Source organism: Onychostruthus taczanowskii, unplaced genomic scaffold (assembly GCF_017590055.1).
Source record: "Onychostruthus taczanowskii isolate IOZ18803 unplaced genomic scaffold, ASM1759005v1 scaffold98, whole genome shotgun sequence".
NCBI lineage: Eukaryota > Metazoa > Chordata > Aves > Passeriformes > Passeridae > Onychostruthus > Onychostruthus taczanowskii.
This window is the reverse complement of record NW_024507879.1, coordinates 1,096,009-1,114,004: the sequence shown is the minus strand read 5'-3', so window position 1 is coordinate 1,114,004 and position 17,996 is coordinate 1,096,009. Positions and strand designations below refer to the sequence as shown.

At 42.2% G+C, this 17,996-nt stretch overlaps 1 protein-coding gene, 1 long non-coding RNA gene and 1 other non-coding gene across 3 annotated transcripts in view; 1 reads left to right on the top strand and 2 right to left on the bottom strand.

The window, feature by feature from the left end:
- Nucleotides 1–8,579, top strand: part of DNAJC12 (DnaJ heat shock protein family (Hsp40) member C12) — a 12,187-nt gene extending 3,608 nt beyond the window's left edge. The window contains exons 3-6 of the mRNA XM_041427277.1: nt 2,403–2,481; nt 4,156–4,295; nt 5,428–5,629; nt 7,458–8,579. Of these exons, the coding sequence (XP_041283211.1) occupies nt 2,403–2,481; nt 4,156–4,295; nt 5,428–5,629; nt 7,458–7,552 (516 nt within the window). The 3' untranslated portion in view covers nt 7,553–8,579. The remainder of the gene's footprint in view (nt 1–2,402; nt 2,482–4,155; nt 4,296–5,427; nt 5,630–7,457) is intronic.
- Nucleotides 7,451–11,345, bottom strand: LOC121348088. Its single transcript, XR_005954325.1, has 2 exons — nt 11,158–11,345; nt 7,451–7,548 (listed from the first exon to the last, which is right to left on the bottom strand). It is a non-coding gene; the product is annotated as an uncharacterized LOC121348088 (long non-coding RNA).
- A 1,376-nt stretch (nt 11,346–12,721) lies between these two features.
- On the bottom strand, nt 12,722–12,803 carry TRNAS-UGA. The gene has a single exon. It is a non-coding gene; the product is annotated as a tRNA-Ser (tRNA).
- Between the last annotated feature and the right edge of the window lie 5,193 nt (nt 12,804–17,996).

The following is a 17,996-nucleotide window of genomic DNA, read 5'->3' as shown; positions in this document are numbered from 1 at the left end:
GGACCTTGTGTTGTGCTTTTTGTGCAGCTATGGGGCCCGAGGGGGAATTTAAATATTTTTTTGTTTTATTGGTTTTTTTTTTTTTTTTTTTTTTTTTTTTTTTTTTTTTTTTTTAATTTAGCTGTTATATTAACTGAAATTATGTTTCTGATTTGGAAAAGGAGTTTTGATTACTCTGCTGTAATGAGGGATGTATTCAGTGGAGATAAAAGCTGTCTTTTGCTCCGTAAATTTTAGTCAGATGCTCTCACCTGTTCTAGTGGTGAAGTATAAAGATCGGGAGTAAACATCTTCAGTGTGTCCCAGCGGGAAATGTAAAGCTATTCTCGAGGACACTCCCAGAAGTGATCCCAGCAGAGGGCAGTGCTCAAGTCTCCACGCAGCCTTGTTTCGCAGATGCTGTTTCTCACTTTCTACCTCACACTAATTCCTTAAGGGCTTAGCAATTAATGAATAGTTCAAGTACGTGTGATAATGATTTTTCAGAGTGCCTGAAAATGAAATTCAAAAGCTGGAATAAATGCTAATGGCTCCTGAAAACAAGCTGTCGAGTACTATTTGCTGGGAGAAGCAGCAGATGTTGCTGCACTGTTTTTGACATAGGAGAAAGAACTTGGAGATCCCAGGCTGACTGAGCCCCAGGATCGCCCCCCTCGGGACCCTGCAGTGCCCTTCTGGGGTCTCAGAGGAATTTGGGGCATTACAGGGATTTTGCAGTCTCACTGCTTTGTACAGGAGGCAAGCATTTGGACAGGCTGCTGTGTGCATGCACAGCACTTTCATCTGGGCTGCTGAATATCCTGCTCATGGCTGGACCTGGTTAAATTTAAACAGAAATACTCTCAGTTTCTACAGACTTTTTGCTGTATTCAAGTCAATGCAAACCAAGTTCATTCTTGGCTTCTGGTAGAATTGAGCTCACAGACACCTACTTCATCTTCAGATGTGACAGGAAGAGGGAAGATTTAACCTCCATCCTTCTTCAAGACCAATGCTGTTTTTGTATAGTGGGTATTGGATATCTTTCTTGGTAAAACACCTCGCTGTATATTTTATATTAATTTTGTGTATGTTGTATAAACTTCCTATAAAGTTTTCTTTCTACTGACTTTTTTTTTTTAAGCTGAAAACTTCCATGCTACTTCCATGCTAACCTTCCATGTAGCTTCCTGCTACATTTTAACCCTCTGTACACATTTTAACTTTAAAGTTCCCCTTTAAGTAAATAAGTTTTTGAGATGGTAGCTGGCTATACAGTAACCAGTCTCACCAAGTTCTCTGTACACTGTGTGTGTTTTAAAGTGTCTTACTGACTGCAGATACACCACATTACATCTGTCCCTCTGGAAGCAGCTACTGAGAGGAGTGAAAAGTGTTGAATTCTTAAGATACTCCCGTAGATCACATTTTTCCCCAGAATATGCCAACAGGATTTGTCCAGCTAGTTGAGTGAACTGTAATTTTATTCTAAATAAAAAATGCTGTGAGACTTAATTTTGAAGTAAATAATTTACATTTTATGTGGCTCTTATGGTTGGACAAATGATGAATTTGTATAAACAGCCTTTGTAGCATGGGAAAGAATGGTAATTTTTGATACCTTAGGGCGAATTGTGAAAGCTTAGGCTGAACTGGGATGATATAAAGAAGTTTTGCCTTCTGAATTATAAGAACCAGCAAGATACTTGGAAAAGCACTAAACATTTGAAAATCTAAGCTGATGCCCTCTCCAGTGGCTTCGTGGCTCCACATGTGTTAGTTTTTTCAGTGGTTGTAATACTTTATGGTGTAACAAACTGTGGGAATTTGCAATTAAATGATAAACTAATACATGCCAATATTGGAATGTTGATTATAAATCTGTTCTACTCCAAGCCAACCTTTTTGCATGGAAAATTAACTTGAAAGAATATGAACTACTGGTTATGGAGTGAGTTATCTTGTGGTATCCAAGATGGAAACCTCATGGGGTGCTGGCTGAATTTCCTATGAAGAGGATGTGGAGGAAGCCACCTAAACACACAAATTGATCTTCAGCAATACAGAGAGCCTTTGCTTCCTGCTATGAGACTCTGTTGAAAGCTGGAGTTGATTAAATGAAGTAAAGAGCAACTGAAGGGATGTGTTTTGCCTCTGTGGTCAAAAGTCTTTGCACATTTTTATAGAGCCATGCTGGATGACAGCCTCACAGAAACAAGACTAAGAATAAGTGCATGGAAATGAAATTAAATAAGCAGTGTTGCTGGCAGATGGTTGTTACCTACTTTGCTTGTACTAAAGCTTGTAAAATTGAATGGGACAAAATCTTTCAGCATTCCTTGTTGTTCCTCCCAGCCTCTTTCAAAAAGAAAATTTGCAAATCTTTTCTGTGTTTACTCACTTTGTCTCAATATGTTGTTTAGGTTGAGCAGATTCTTGCTGAATATAAGATTAAAGCCCTTGAATGTCATCCTGACAAGCATCCTGGAAACCCCAAAGCAGGTATGTATTCTTTCCTGTGTAATAACAATCAATGTTTTTCTTCTATTGGCATGGCAAGATAGTAAATTCAGCCTTAAATCTTTATTTCCCCTCAATATATTTTAATCATTGTGTGCATTGAGCATGTTCTATTTAAATAACAAGCTTGTGATATTCTTTCCAAGACTTGCACACTCCTTTGTGATAGTGAAGGAAGACACTTGTTGGATTTTTTTTTTATTTTTAGGACCTTGAACGTTTTTTCTTTCTACATTAGATCATCTTTCAAAATAGAATTTATTTGTGGTGTGTGTCCCTTCCCAGACCTATGGAGTTTGTTCACTTCCATGCTCAGTCGCCCTCAAGTGCCACACTTGCATCAATCAGTTAATTTACTGCCAGGAACAAGCCTGTGAGGAGCACATCAATGTGCTTTAGTTTCTTTTAATGTAATTTAATGACTGGAAGTGAAGAGAAGCCAGCCCCACGAGGAGCCTCTGTTTGCAGAACAGCAGCTGATGTTTGTGTTGATGAGGGGGCAGCTCCTCAGAGGCCTGAGCAGCACCTGGGTTATCTGGAGCCAGTCTTTGCCCATTCATCACCACAGAGAGCCCTGGGCAGAGCTCACCGAGGCTGAGCTACAGAAAAGAGCAGCCAAGTGCCAAATATCAGAGCAGCTTTGCTTGTCACAAAGAAATGTTATATTCTCTCTTTACCTGAACATGCCTTATTTACTTTAAATACCTTTTTACAATACTAAATGTGAGCATTTACTTTATGTGTTTTATTTCATCGGCTTAAAGCTTAATAAAGAGTAATTAAAGTAGACCTTTTATTTGTTTAAAACTAGTAATATTATAATAACAAAACCTAGTACAATTGTTCCTTCAGCCTGCTGTCTCTTGTTTGATTTATTGTTATCAATTTTGATTAGTGTTTGGGTGTAGTGTATTTCAAAAGAACACTCTCTGTAATTTGTAAACTGGAATAAATGAATGATAGTAATAATAATAGATCACTGTTCCATAGGTGAGTCATAGATAAAGTCTAAATCTTTATAACCCTTCCACAAATAGTAACGTGCAGGTGCATCCTTAGTAACCATTCCATGAAAAATTATCCTGTAGTGAAAAATGAGAGCTCTTACTCATGCAATCTGGATAATGTTTTAGCATATGTGGAAAATACACTGAATAAAATGCACAAAATAATTAATCTGAGCTATATTTAGATTATTATTCTTGTTTGTCAGCTCCTGCTCATCTTTTTTTCTTGCTGCTCATGGTTCTGTTGCCGTGCTCTGCTCTGACTCCTGTGTGCTGCAGATCTGTGTGCTCCTTCTAAGCAGTGTTGCTCTAATTTCCCTCTTTAAGGTGGTCTGCAGGGCTTGACTTGTGCCTTTTACCTGTGTACTCTGTGAGTTTCTCTCAAGTTTAAGAGCTTTTGAAGCTGGTAGACAAAGGAACATTTCAATCCTGATTTGCAGGGGTAGCAGTCCACCACAGTTGCCATGATCCTAAAGCCAGCCAGAACTGCAAGCTGGAAGCAGACCCACATCCCTTGGCCGCTTGCTTCTCCTTTTGCCTTCTCCTCTGCTTTGCTCTGAGCCATTGCTGCCGGGTCCCCTTTTGCATCTGAATTCATTTCTTTGCCAACCGAACCTTGTCCTCGGTGTCCTTTTTGTCTGTGTCCCAGTGGAGGATTTCCAGAGGCTGCAGCAGGCCAAGGAGACTCTGACCAACGAGGAGAGCCGTGCGCGCTACGATCACTGGCGCCGGAGCCGAGTCACCGTCCCGTTCCAGCAGTGGGCGGCCCTGAGCAGCTCGGTCAGAACGGTCGGTGCTGCCCCTTCGGGCCCTCAGCAGCTCGGCGGGGAGAGCTGCAGCTGTGGGGGCTCCTGCACTGCCAGCCTCTGGGATGGTGCGGGGACACTCCTGCACTGTGCATGTTAAGGAAATTCAGGAAAAATGGGAGGACTTCAGGAGCCCATTCGCAGAAGGGCGTTAAGCCAGTGGTTTTAGTGAATTTGTCAAGTTGCTGCTTTTGTAGGAAGTTTAAGTAACTTAAGGGCTGTTTTCAAATGCTTCAGCTCACTTTGCTTTTGTAGGAAACTTTTTATTTCTTTTCAAAGTTAAGTTAAAGCTGTGATCTTTTTATAATATATTCTCCTCTTGGTATATTGCTTATCAGATAGGCTTTCATGCTGTCTGATTAAATAAAGATGTCATTTGAAAAATCCAGACGGTACTTCCTTGGAACCCTGGGCTTCCCACAGAGCTTTGGAGGGACTCTGCAAAGCTGGTGGGGTCATCTGAGACAGAGGCAGGAGTTTTTGGCGTGATTTCCCTCCCGATTTTGCTGTTGAGAAGATTTGGTAGTGTGCCCCTAGTATAGTTCAATTCCATAATAATGGATTGGGCTACATGGTCATATTTTAAAGCAGATGAATAAAAGTTTCCTATGTCAATTCTGCCCACCTCAGTTCTGCTTAGGAGAGAAGTTTGAGACATTTCAACTACAGCATTATGCCTGAACTTAAATGTTTGGTGGAAATATCCAATTAAGCTTAGTTGAGTTCCAAACAGATGTTATTCCACAGACTTTAATATTAAATATTTTCAAATTGCCTTGCCTTCAAAGGGTACTCTGAAGTCAAAGACAGCTTTGAAAATGAACATTTATGAAGTCACTCAAGCCCTCTTTAAAAAAGTCTGAATTCATGGCAGAAGAAACTGGACAAAAGGCCCTTAAAATTCTGATGTACATTTTGTTCTTCACCCCCACCTGACGTCCAGTGTCCTCTCCAATGCTGTTTGTGACACGTAACCATACTTTCCTCTATCCCATTGACATGTAGGCTTCTCACTGTGCTTTGTTTAACCATTTATTGCAGCAATATAAAAAAGAAAGTCATTAAAACCCTTAAAGCATAGGGTTTAGTTCTTTGTTCTGTTTGTATTCCTTTAGTCAATGCACTGGGCTGTCCAAAGTAAGAAGGACCAAATGCTGGAAGCTCCTGACTTTAGTAATACCAACAACATAACTAACGAGATGTGGACACAACAGATGGAAAACAGTGGAGATGGATTATTGGAAGGGAGCAGGGAACAAGAAGATGTTGCAATCCCTGATGTCAAACCACAGTCTTCAAAGAATCCAGACTCCCCAAGTAAGTGAAAACAGCAGTTATAGAAAATTGCAGTACTCAGGGATTGGCCTGAAATGGGGGCTTTCAGTCGTGAGAAAGCCTTCTCCAGAACAGTGTGTTGAACTTTTAGCTTTTTAAATGTGGTTTTGGGTTGGGATTTTGGCTTGGGTTTTATGATTTTGATTACTTATTTAATTTTGAAGTTTTCAGATGCTCCTTCCTCCCTATCCCAAGTTTCCTTGTTTGTTTGCTAGTAAAAGCTGCAACTGGAGAAGAAGGAGAAAAAAGTATGCTTCAACCAAAATGGAAAGTTTAGTTTTTCTGATATATAAAAATGCAAAGTAAAAAGAGAAGGCTGTTATTTTAAGTGACTTTTAAAAATAAATTTTAGAACTGTTAAGTAAAATACTTAGGTTTGGGGGATTTTTATCCATTATTCAGTAGTTTTGGACAGTTTGCATCTTATGAGTTAGTGAGGTCTAAAATTTGAGACTTGAAGGCTTCTTTTGTATTCAAACAGTTTGTTTTTTTCTAAGTAGCATATGCACCAGAATAAATGTGTGTTTCAGAAGTGTCACCCACCAGTCAGCACTTCCTGGCTGTGGTTTAGTACCTGATCAAAGCTTCCTTAGCACCACGGGCACCCTCTGTGCTGCCTGATCCTTCAGGACTTTCATAATCCTAGGCCCATGTTAGCACAGAACTATTGTTAAACAAAATCCTGTCAGTTCTCCCCAGTTTGATCAAACAGGAAATTAGGGTGAACTGTGCGGGGACCAAAACCTAATGTAATCCCAAATATTTGTAGAATGCACAAAATTGCTAAGAAAATTCTACAAGGAAGTGTATGAAAACTTGATTTTGACTAACTGAAAACTTGATTTTGAAAAATTATGCTCTATAACTTCATACTATGTACTTTCCTTTTTTATTGGGTTTTTTTGGGTTTTTTTTTTTTTTTTTTTTTTTTTTTTTTTTTTTTTTTTTTTTTCCCCCTTGGTAATGAAGTCATCACTGTATCCTATGTAGAACAGTAAAATTTTGAAGTAAAGAAAACATCATCTTGTTCCTTGTAATGGTGAATTTTCTTTTCATGTATCTTCTTTCTCAAGTTGGTCTTTTTTTTTTAAGTTTTAATTTAATTTCCAGGTATTTGAATGGAAAAACCTTCAAACTCATCAAGTGCCTACTTCCTTTATCCAGTGGCATATATTCACATTAATTAATGTTAATATTATAATATATTTGACAGAGTGTGTGTGCACTTCGGTGTTTATACCCGATGTTAGGATGTTCATAATATTTTTGTTTTGATCCAGCATATTGAGTTCCACTTTGAAACTGTGGCATTGTCTGTTCCTGTCTGCTGGCCTGGATGAATTCTGGACTGCCACCTCCCTGGCTATTTCAGTTCAAACAACAAATTTGAGCACTAATTCTGCTCGTAGGATTCCCTTTGCTGTAAAAGGAAGGTCACATTTTAGTATGAAAAGGCCCCAGGTCACACTTGCAGATTTATCACATCGCCACCTCCATCTTCTTCCTTAGCTTAGGCTGATGCAATCTGTTCAGTTTTCCTTTGTGAGTCCCTTTAGGGTCTGCCAGGATCCTTGCTGTTCTCCTTTGGGACCTTCCCAGTGGATCTCTGTGCTGGGGGTTGGTGTTTGAGCTCCTGTTCCAGCCTGCCAAGAACTCAGTGCTCCTATTTGTCCGTGCTAGACGAGAGCACTGGAAGTGACCACTTTTCTGCTTATTTCTTTTTGAGAAGACCATCAAGTATTATTTCAGAAAATTTAATTTTATGCATGTTTATAATAATTTAGTTGTCTTTCTCTTTTTTTCCCCTCAGGATTTTCAGAGGGGAATTACTGGCACTTGCGTTTCCGCTGGTCAGGCGATGCTCCATCAGACCTTCTGAGGAAATTCAGAAACTATGAGATCTAAAATGAGAAATACACAGGAGCATGAGATCATCTGTTCAGCATTCAGTTGGGGTTTTTTAACAGCAGTTACAAGTTATTTGTATTTTGTATTCTTTGATTGTAATGTGTTGTTCTAGTCAATGTCTAAATACTGATTTGTCACACCTACTGTGAGCGTTACAGATGGAGGTTTTTCTGTTCAATAAGCAAAGCCCTTTTCAGTATTAATATAAAGGGATGTTGTGAGCTTATCTAACATTTTGTATATTGTTTCTTGTATTCTCAAATATTGTGTAGTGATTAATATTTCTTTCAATAGTGTGATGTTATAAAAAACATACTCTCAGTAGAACCCTGGGCTCCAGGGTATCCTGCTCAGCGAGGATCTTCCAAAAGCTTTATGACAAAGAACTGTAAACAGAGCTGTGCTTTTCTCTTAACTCTGTGCTCTGCTTTACTTCTCCGTTGCATTGTATTCACTGCAGTGATTTATAATGTACTCATTACAAACTTAACTTGTAGGGGAGTTGTCATCTTATGTTATAGATGAAATAAGAAGCTTCTTGTTATCCAAGGTCTCTGTGACAGATCAAGCACTCCTAAAAATCACTTAGCTTCTACCTTAACAAGAACACTTTTTGCACCAGCTGTTTGTTTTTGGAAGGCAGTTTCAGAACTTTACTTCTCCATATAGCAATTTTTGGTTTAAGATGTATTGGTGGAAAACGGATCCCTTGTGTATGTGTGCCAACGTTGTCCTGTGGCTTCATAGCAATTCCCCTCCCTGCTCAGGTGTGCTAGGCATGGTTTTACCAGAGTTTTGTACAGTGAGGAATGAAAAATCAGACTAGTCAGCACTAATGTGTACAGAATCTCACACGAAAAGTTTTTGATACTTTGGGCAACTTCAAATTCTGCATTGTTGTTTATTTATTCTGTGTTTGTTTTCTTCTTTGCAAACTTGGCTAATATGTCAGGTATTGACATTGTGGTTTTGTGCAGGCAGATAATTCCATCAGCAGCAAATAAAACTTTATGCATACAGAAAAGGGGTTTCTTTCATGTTTTTAATTAAATCCTCCACCCACCACAGAGATTCCTTTGGAATTCCTTAGTGGATAAAAGCTTAAGGAGTCCAGTTATGAATCCCAATGGAAAGTGTAACCTGGCAAGTGCAGCGTTGTCCCCACACGGGAACGATGTGGTGTCTGTCTGAGGGATGTGTGTGGCTGGGCCGTGCTGTGCTGCCTGAGTTACTGTGGCCCTCCTGCCTGGGCCTGTTTGCCACCTCCTGTGCCCGAGTGCTGCTGCCCACTAACGGGTGGAGCTTACTGACCTCCTGGGCACCTGGAGCCAGCCCTGGGGCTGCCGCTGCTGCTGGGCCCGGCTTGTAAGAGCTGGAGTTGTGCTCCTACAGCCACACTGGCCCCAGAGTGGATGGCATTGGTACCAAGAGCAGTTCTACAGCACATCATCTTTCATTTTACATGCTTTTCCCTTGCACATTTTGCAGCTGCAAACATTGCAAGATGAGATTAATAATTCTCTGTAATGTTTGATAAATGTAACTGGTTTGGTTTTTTCTGATGCATTTGCTGGCTTTACTTCATACAAAGGTATTTGCTCAAGAAAGACTTTGGTCCATTTTATATAATGCCTGTCAAACAATTGTAACAGAAGAAACTCTTACTGTATGTGATGGATACTAAGTAATAGGGAACAATTTTCCCTCCAACAAAAAGATGGAAAGCCAGCTGGAGCACTTTGAATCAGATGGGAGCCCAGATTCTCCTCTGCCCATTTCACTTGCCAGCAAAGGTAAAAGGGGATAGTTGGATGGATGATTTAGCACCTAATGAGCTGCTTTCCTTTGAGAAGTGAACACACAATAGACCTTTGAACAGCAAACTAATAGTTTGTGTCGTTAAAACTGATGTCATTATTAGCCAATTATTGCGTGGTTGGTTTTGGCAAAGAACCTTTGGATGTTTGTTCTGGATGGATAACTGCAGCCATTCGGAAGGCTCTTAGCCCAGTAAAAGCTCATGGCAAAAGTTGTGTTTTGCAACAACCTGTTCAAGATCAGCCCTATAATTTGTATTTGTCCTCATGAGGAGGGCAGGTTCTAACTGGTGCTCCAGTACACCAGTGCCACCAATACAGACTTTTTATTTTTCCATTTCTGTACATGTTAAACTTGAAATAGTATGCTTTTCTGTATTTCTTCAGTTGAATGAATCCAGTCCTAGCAGAGCAAACTCAGATGGATTGGAAAACAAGAGGAGCCTGTGCACCGTGTTCTGCTTTTTATTCCCCAGAGCCAGGTGGGACCTGACCTGTTGGCCAGTAACAAGAGTTAACTGGAATGAGTGGGCAGCCCAGTTCTCCCTCTCGTCAGAAAGTAAAGAAAGCACCTGACAGCTTAGTCAGTGTTATGTCATCCAGGGTCTACACCCCAAGCATAAACTCTTTATCTGCTTCTTTAAAGATACAGTATTTTTAGAAGCTTTTTTGCTAGTAGTGTGAAAAGATCCAACGAATGTTCCACCTGACATTTCAGCAGCAGTTATTGGGGTGCTTTGGCCCCTGCACTGGTGAGCACCAAATGTAATTCACATGCTGGAACTTTAACTGGGGCAGAGGTTGTGTGGTGCATCTCAGGCTCTGTGAAGGTGTGATTAAGGCAACAGAGTCAGAGGTTTGTGGTTTTCAGGGGCCCACTGAGATCTTTAACTCTCTCTGCAAAGTGGAGACAGCGGCAAAGGGTTCTCTGTGGGAGTGGGGAACAACAGCAACAAGCCCAGACACTATTTATTAGACTAGGGCCTAGGAGTTTCAGCTTGGAGGAGGGCAGCCCTCTGAAGACGTGGTAAGCTCCTGTTTTCTTCTTGAGCTCCCCCTGGGAGCTGCTTAGGTGGGTAGTCAAGGATCCCAATTGTTTTGGGTACGTGCCGTGTTACAGCTCTGAATGATTGGGTATGAAAATAAACAGTTGTGAGGTGAGCCCAGATCCTCTGGAGTCCAGACAAAAGTGTTGATAAAACCCAGCCATCACTGGACTTGTGAAGGCTGAGGAGTTTTCATCTGGAAGTTATGAGACAGCAGATGGCTTGCAATTGTATGATGACAAAATACAGAGTATAGGGAACGCTGTTCAATGCTGTGTTCCCAGGCCTTTGAACCATTTTTAAACAGGAATTAAGTAACTACGTAGCCAGTTATTCACAGTGAAACTGAATAGCATGGGGGGATTGTGGAATTATATAAAATTATTATATCTTTATCTGCTGTTGTTATACTTGTGCAAGTGCAGAATATATAAGATTGTCAAGAACTAAAACATCCTTTTTGTTTTGCCAGTATTTGAGAAGTTGCTTTGCCAACATTTGCCAAGTGACAGTGTAAGAATTAGTTTGGACGATAAACACAGACAGTACATGACTTATAATCTCAGGCTGAGTAATGCTGAATAATAGGCAAGGTCGTTACTTGATTGTTTGTTTTCCTCTTTAAATGCGATTTTAAACAAAGGCAGTTTATATGTTCTATAATAAAAGCAAGTATCTGGATTATTAAAAGAGATACTGTGTATCTTTAATTTCCTGAGCATGAACATTGCTATCTTACCTTCCCAGCAGACTCATCTCTCATTTCAGGATATGAAAGCGTAAGCAGCGAGGCTGTTGTAAAGCTGATGAAATCACGCAGCCAAAGATAAAGCCAGTCCGTAGTTTGCTGGGCTGTGTCACGCCAGACGGGCACACGGTTATCAGTGTGTGTGTGTGTGTGTGTGTGCGTGTGTGTGTGTGCGTGTGTGTGTGTGCGTGTGTGTGTGTGCGTGTGTGTGTGTGTGTGTGTGCGCGTGTGTGCGTGTGCATCTGTGTGTGTGTGTGTGTGTGTGTATGCGTGTGTGTGTGTGTGTGCGGGTGCTCGCTGCCCCCGCTCCCCCTGCTGCCCGCACAGCCGCCGCCTTCTCAGCCCTTCCTGGTGCTGGGCCACGCGTGGGAGGAGACCGACACACCCGCGTGGCCAGAGCTCAGTTTCAGCCCATCACAGGCGGGTGGGGAGTGCTGCCTTGTTTAGTTTTTCCTGTTTAGTTATTGATGGCGAGACAACTTCTGTCGTTTTTTTTTCCCCTGTCAATACCATACTGTGTGTGTGCGTGCATCATGCATGTGCAGAAGGTCATAAAAGGTAGGAAAAGAGGATTGAGGGGTCCCCCTCACTGGAGGTCCAGGAGGAATCACACCAGCTTCCTTCAGGAAAGGCAAGGTTTGATGGAGCAAGTCCATTCCTTCTATAGAAGCCTTCTGCTGACAAGATTTAATTTATTTTCGTTCTGCCCCTAATGTCCAGCTGTAGGACGTAGGGGCAGAACAATAGACCTTTGGGTGAATCAGAACATTGTGTGTGTGTAAGCCATTGGATGAATCCTGAGCTTTGCAGCTGACACTGTCCTGTCTGCAGGGCCTGGAAGCTGAGCTGTGGAAAGAGCACCGAACCCAGGCGCCCTTCGCTCACTCCATGCAGGGCTCTTGTCACTGCTTGCAGGTGCAACACCAGAACCTCGCTCTGGGACCTGCTGCTGCTTTGGCACTGCTGTTCCTTCTGGCAGGGCCAGGGGAGGAGCAGGTAGGCACGGCTGATGAGCTGCAGCAGGATAAAGATCACAGGGCAACTAAGATGATGGGGGGAGCATCTCTCACGAGGAGAGGCTGAGGGAGCTGTGTCTATTCAGCGTCACAAAGAGATGACTGAGAGGGGACCTCCTTAATGTGTACAAATACCCAAAGAGGGCATCAGGAAGGTGGAGCCAGGCTCAGCTCGGTGGTGCCCAGTAATGGGACAAGAGGCAATGACCGGGAACTGCTGCACAGGAGCTGCTGCACAGGAGCTGCCTCCTGAGCGCACTTCCTTGCCGTGCCGTGACCCAGCACCGGAGCAGCTTGCCCGGAGAGGCTGTGCAGAGGGGCTCCAGCCGGCTGGGTACTGCCCTGCCGGTGCTCCGGTATCACCCGCAGCAGCAGTGATGCACTGTGCGGAGCCAGCCCGCTCTGTGCCATTATCCCGCTCTGCCCCGCTCTGCGCTGATCGCTGTGGGCGCTGCAGAAGCCGCCAGAGGAAAGGAGAAGCGAGCAGTAAAACTTGCACACGACAGGGAAGGAACGAAAAAATCAGAGCCCCTCCGGGCCGCAGCGAGCAGGGTTCGAACCTGCGCGGGGAGACCCCATTGGATTTCAAGTCCAACGCCTTAACCACTCGGCCATCGCTGCTGATACTGTTTCACCTCCCAGGCTGCAGCCTTATAGGGCGTTCCGCCCGCGGCGAGCCCCACCCCCACGCCCCGCAGCCAATGAGTGCCGCCGACCCCAGCCCCGCCCCCGCAGCAATGGCGGCCGCGGCTCCGGCGGCGCAGCGCCGGCGGAATAAATCCCGATTCGCACCTGAGAGATTCCCGGCCTGGACCGCAGGCTCCTGCCAATTAAACCCGAGTCTGATAGGGAGGAGGCAGCCGGGAACTCCTGCAGGAGACAGCAGCCATTAGGTGTTGCATTAGCTTTCAGTGGCGTTAATGTTTTTCCTAGTTGTACTGTTTCTTTCAGTTATTGCAAAATCTCGAAAGGTCTCTATCATACGACCTTTACATGTAATTCAATTCCCTGTAGTTAATTTTTTATCTAGTAGTACAATGGAAATTAAATTTCATTTGACTTTCTATCTGTGTTGCAATGGGTAAAAATAATAATTTTTCCTGATTTTTAATTTCTGTACTCAGAGCTTTGTTTCATTATTATAAGTAGCTGGAGTGATATTGGCGACATCCCGATTTCCCATCCTCTTTTTTTTTTTTTTTTTTTTTTCCTTTTTTTCTGGTATGAGTTATTCATCGAGAATCATTCTCTTAATAATTGTTTCAACTTTCCTCACCACCGAAAATATTGCTGAATTAGTAATGGTCCTAAAGTAGGCTAGTGGAAATGGCCTGCTCGGCCTTTTCTCTGGAGCGTGCCCGGGGGATGTGGTGGACAGACGGACGTGGGAAAGCACCGGGTGTTCCTGTGCTGTCAGAGCGAGGAGCAGCGAGCTGGCAGCGCGCCCCGGGGCAGCCGCTGGATGGGAGGGAAGGAGAGGAAGGAAGGCTGTCCGTCTGTCCGTGGGGTTTGCCGCTGAGCACACGCGGCTCCGGCCCGGGCTGTGCGGCCGTGTCCTTCGGCCACAGCTCCGTGTGGTGTCGCAGAATTCCCGCCCGGAAAGCCCTGGGAGGCCGACACGGGAAGAGGCCACGGGCTGTGGGAGCGCTCCAGCCCGCTGTTCTCCATCGGACCTTGCCGGAGGGTGCAAGCCGAGGGCCCCGAGCGTTCCAGCGCCGCGGGCTCCCGCCAGGCTGCAGGGACCGCGCTGGAGCCCCGCGCGACATCCCGAGCCCCTGCAGCCTGGACACAGACTCGGTGCTCCTTCTGAATCACAACTCGGAATGCGATGTCTGACTCCACTGTTGTGGATTTAGGAGCCTTTCTTTCCTAGCAGAACTAAGAAAACACTTTTTTTTTTTTTTTTTTTCCCTTTAGACAACAGCTGCTTTGTGCTCACGTGTAGGACTCGAGATCAAATGTTTAATTTCAGTAAGGATAAATCCGAGGCGGTTGAGGCACACCGTGAGCTGTGTTGAGGCGGCTCCTGTGGGTGTGTCCGGAGGAGTCCCTGGTTCCTGGGCAGGGCTGCAGGGACCTCCAGCGTTCCCAGCGCAAGCTGCAGCCGCAGAGCAGGGAGAGCGCACCAAGAGCGGCTTCCAGCTCCTCCAGGGGCCGGTCCCTGCCCGGGAGCAGTGACAGAAGGGCTTAGAGACACATGCAGAGTGCCGCTGGAGTAAGTGTATTTTGAACAGGAATTTATCTCCCCAAGGAATCTCATAAGTTTTATTTCTTAATCGCTTAAAGGTAGCAATATCTTGACATGAGAGCAGGTGACAGATAAAACTGGTTTAGGTCTGTTATATAAAATAATGGTGCTAGGATAGAATTGCCTGTAGTTTTTCATGTTAATAATTTCTTCAAATAACGAGGATAGATACCGAAAAATCTTTAATAGCACATGGACAGATTAATCAACCAGTATCAAAAATACACAAGTGGATTCTTAAGAATTACAGGGACTAAGCCCCAAGCACTTCAGTCCTTCAGGTTTCTTGTCTTAGTTGACCTTAAGTGCAATGCCAGTTTTGTAATGCTTGTTCCATCCCTTCTCCACCACTTGCTCTGTGGCCTTTTATTTAATCAGTCTCTATCAGCCTTACAAATTCAATAGTTTGAACATTTCTTCCTGTTAGAAGTCTATGATGCTTGCAACAGAAGACCAGAAAAAATAAGTTAGATTCTGCCTAAACTAACAAGTATTTACAGCAATGTTGGCAGAACAGCAACTTTGTGCTTATGTGTAACTTCAAATATTCCAGAGTAAATTTTACTTCTCCCTTGAAGAATGTGAACGAAATAATGACTCCAACATAAATTGTGTTTTACAGCAAATAATTATTGTACCACAAGACTACAGAATTTCATGTTTTCTCCCTGAGGAAACAAATTAATGCTGCATGTTGAAGAGTATTTCTTCTGTATTCCTCCTGTTCTGTCTGTTGCCTTTGTAGATTATTTAACAAAGCTGAAACCATACAGAAAAAGAAAATAAGGATTTACTGTGGAAAGTTCTGTATGGCTAAAATATCACATTCTGTGAATGCCTAAGAATGGATCTGGAGACAAGTTTCAGGGAGAGAATCAGAAGTGGCTTCGTTCCTTTAGTTAGGACATGTCAAACTTTTCCTTCTTTGTTTGCCAGCAGTGACAAAATTTATTGAGATAAAATGGCTGCCGGGCAGCTTCCATGGAATTAACTGGTATCCTGTGGTGTTCTTTATAAACATTATCTGGAAAAACAAGAAGAAATTTCTGCTGGTCAGGTAAACCAAAGTGTCCTAGTGCTGGTCCTTTCTGCTCAAGGATTTGAGGCTGCTGGCCCTGAGAAAGCGGGATGCTTCTGACTGGCTGTTGAGTGGAGGCAAAGGGAGCTGCAGCCTCCTGTGCCTCGGGCTCTGCTCACGGATGCTCGATCACCTCACTCACAGCAGCACTTGAAATGAAGGCAGCAGGGCATCTCTGCCGCCACACGCGTGTGAATAAACGAGGACAGTTTGCTAATCCTGCTCATGCAGCTCAGTATTAATTAAGGTGTCTAAACATCCATGCATATGCAAAAAGGGGCACACAATTTTATCCCAAAGCTTTCATTTTACTATTGAAAATGTGGCTCTTAAAGTTGACAGACTGTAGAATCTGCTTTTGCCTCTAATCCTCTGAAATGTTCGGTAATAGATCATTTTTGGAAAAATGCTATTAGTTCTACTTAAATTTTAATGAAATTACAGGCTCAGTGTCACAAGATTATCAAATTATATTGCTGAATGTTATTGTAGGTGTCAATGCAGCCAAATGTTTTGTTTCATTCTTATTTTTAATAAATAATCTTAGCAAATTTGAGCATGTGTGTGCTACTGGATTGGAACTTTTTTCTTTAATACATCTTTACCACATTTAGTGGGTTTTAATCAAAAAGAATGTTCCTGTTTGCAACTGGTTTAGCCACACATCTACATTTTTATGAAAACAGAAGGTAAATGGATATGCTTTCAAAATCCAGCTACACTGAATATCACAGGAAGGTGCTACTCTGGGCCAAAACCACCCACATGGTAGGTTTATTAATGAGCTATTATTTATTAATTGGCTTTCACAATGCATCTGCAACACTATAAAGAGTAATATTCCTTCCACCTGTGTGAAAGTAAAATAGGCTTCTGGATCCCATTCTATATTGCTTGATTTTTGTCCCCGTTCTGAACACGGATGTTGGTACCAAGGCCCTGATTTACTCACCTTTTTAAAGCTTCAAATCTTAAATTACATGACTTTTTTGTTTGATTTATTTTTCATTTAATCATTATTTTCCAGTTTGTTGGAGTTTTTTTCCCCTCATAAAAACAATATCTGCAGTCTGTTTTAAACAGTTGTGATTGAAACCTGTTATTTTGCTGAGTTTTCCAGGCTATTTTCCACATTGTCACTACAGAGAGGAATTATGACATTGGATGGTACAAGCAGGTGTATCTCCAGATTAGCAGAAGCTTTAGAAATAAAATCAGATAGTGGTCAGCTATGAAAAAACCCCCTTCATCAGAAAATCTCCCTCTTGGTTAGTCACATTTGTGCCTAAACTTTAAATCTGTTTATAGTATTGGCTGGTTGCAACTGTCCTGGGTAAATGACCACTTTAATTCCTGTTATGCCTCAGAGACACATCACAGTAATAAACCTTCCCAATGCTTCAAAATCAAATTGTACATTTTATATTGCAAGACCTTGAATGAAGGAAAGCTAAAACTCAGTAACAAATAGAATAAAACCAACTTTAACTATGCTTTAGAAGCAATTCACCATGGGTCTTCCAGCTCAATGTCCCATTTTTTCAAATCAAGCTACTACAGATAGGTTATTTTACTCTATTAAAGATGTACTAATTACACCCCTCCTGTTAGCATTGTACCTGTGCAGAAATCTGTGGTGTACAGTACCAGCACTCGTGGTTGAAAGTTTGATTTCTGTAGGTCTGTATTGCTGCTGGTTTCTGTCACTGATGGGCTGCATGTGGAAAAACACAGTGATCATGTGCTTTTGCTGAATTGTCTGAGAACCTTGGGATCTCCAGGAATAATCCTTTTTAGTCTTTGGTTATTCTCACCTGAATAGCCTACATTTCGGTGAAAATTCCAAAAGATAGTTTGAAGGAAAATCTGGAGCAGTGGAGGTCTTGAGATTTGTGTAAATCTCAAGAACTAAGTTGAGGAATTTCAGTCATTGCTATTTCATTTCTGACAGTTATGGTGATATGATTAATTTTGCAATTTAAACTCCCAAATTACTAATTTCATACTGCATGGTTTCTGGGTGAGAATGAGAATAAGTACTTTGTAAGCAGGCTGTTTTTCAAGAGTCAGCTCTTTAGATAAACTTATTTATTGTTTGTATAAAATTATGTCTTAGGGATTCAATATAATTCTGACAAGGTTGATTAAATAATAATGTACAAATATGAAATTTCTTAACTCAATGTTTCTATTAGAAGTAAACAGATGTCTAAACAACTGAAAATATAAAGAAATTACTAATTACTGGGCTTACTTGGAGATAACTGAAACCAAGTGGAGAGTCAGAATATTGGAATGTGCCCTCTTAAAAAATAGATTTATTTCTCAACTGTTTCCAGTGAGAGCTAAAATCAAAAGTTATTGCAGGAGTGTGACATTTTGTTAAATAATCTGATTATAAAGTTTTCTTTTGCCTAGCTGAATTGAAATAATTTTAGAAAACACGATGACATCTGTGCTGGTGGGCACAGGGTTGTGTCTGAGGTCC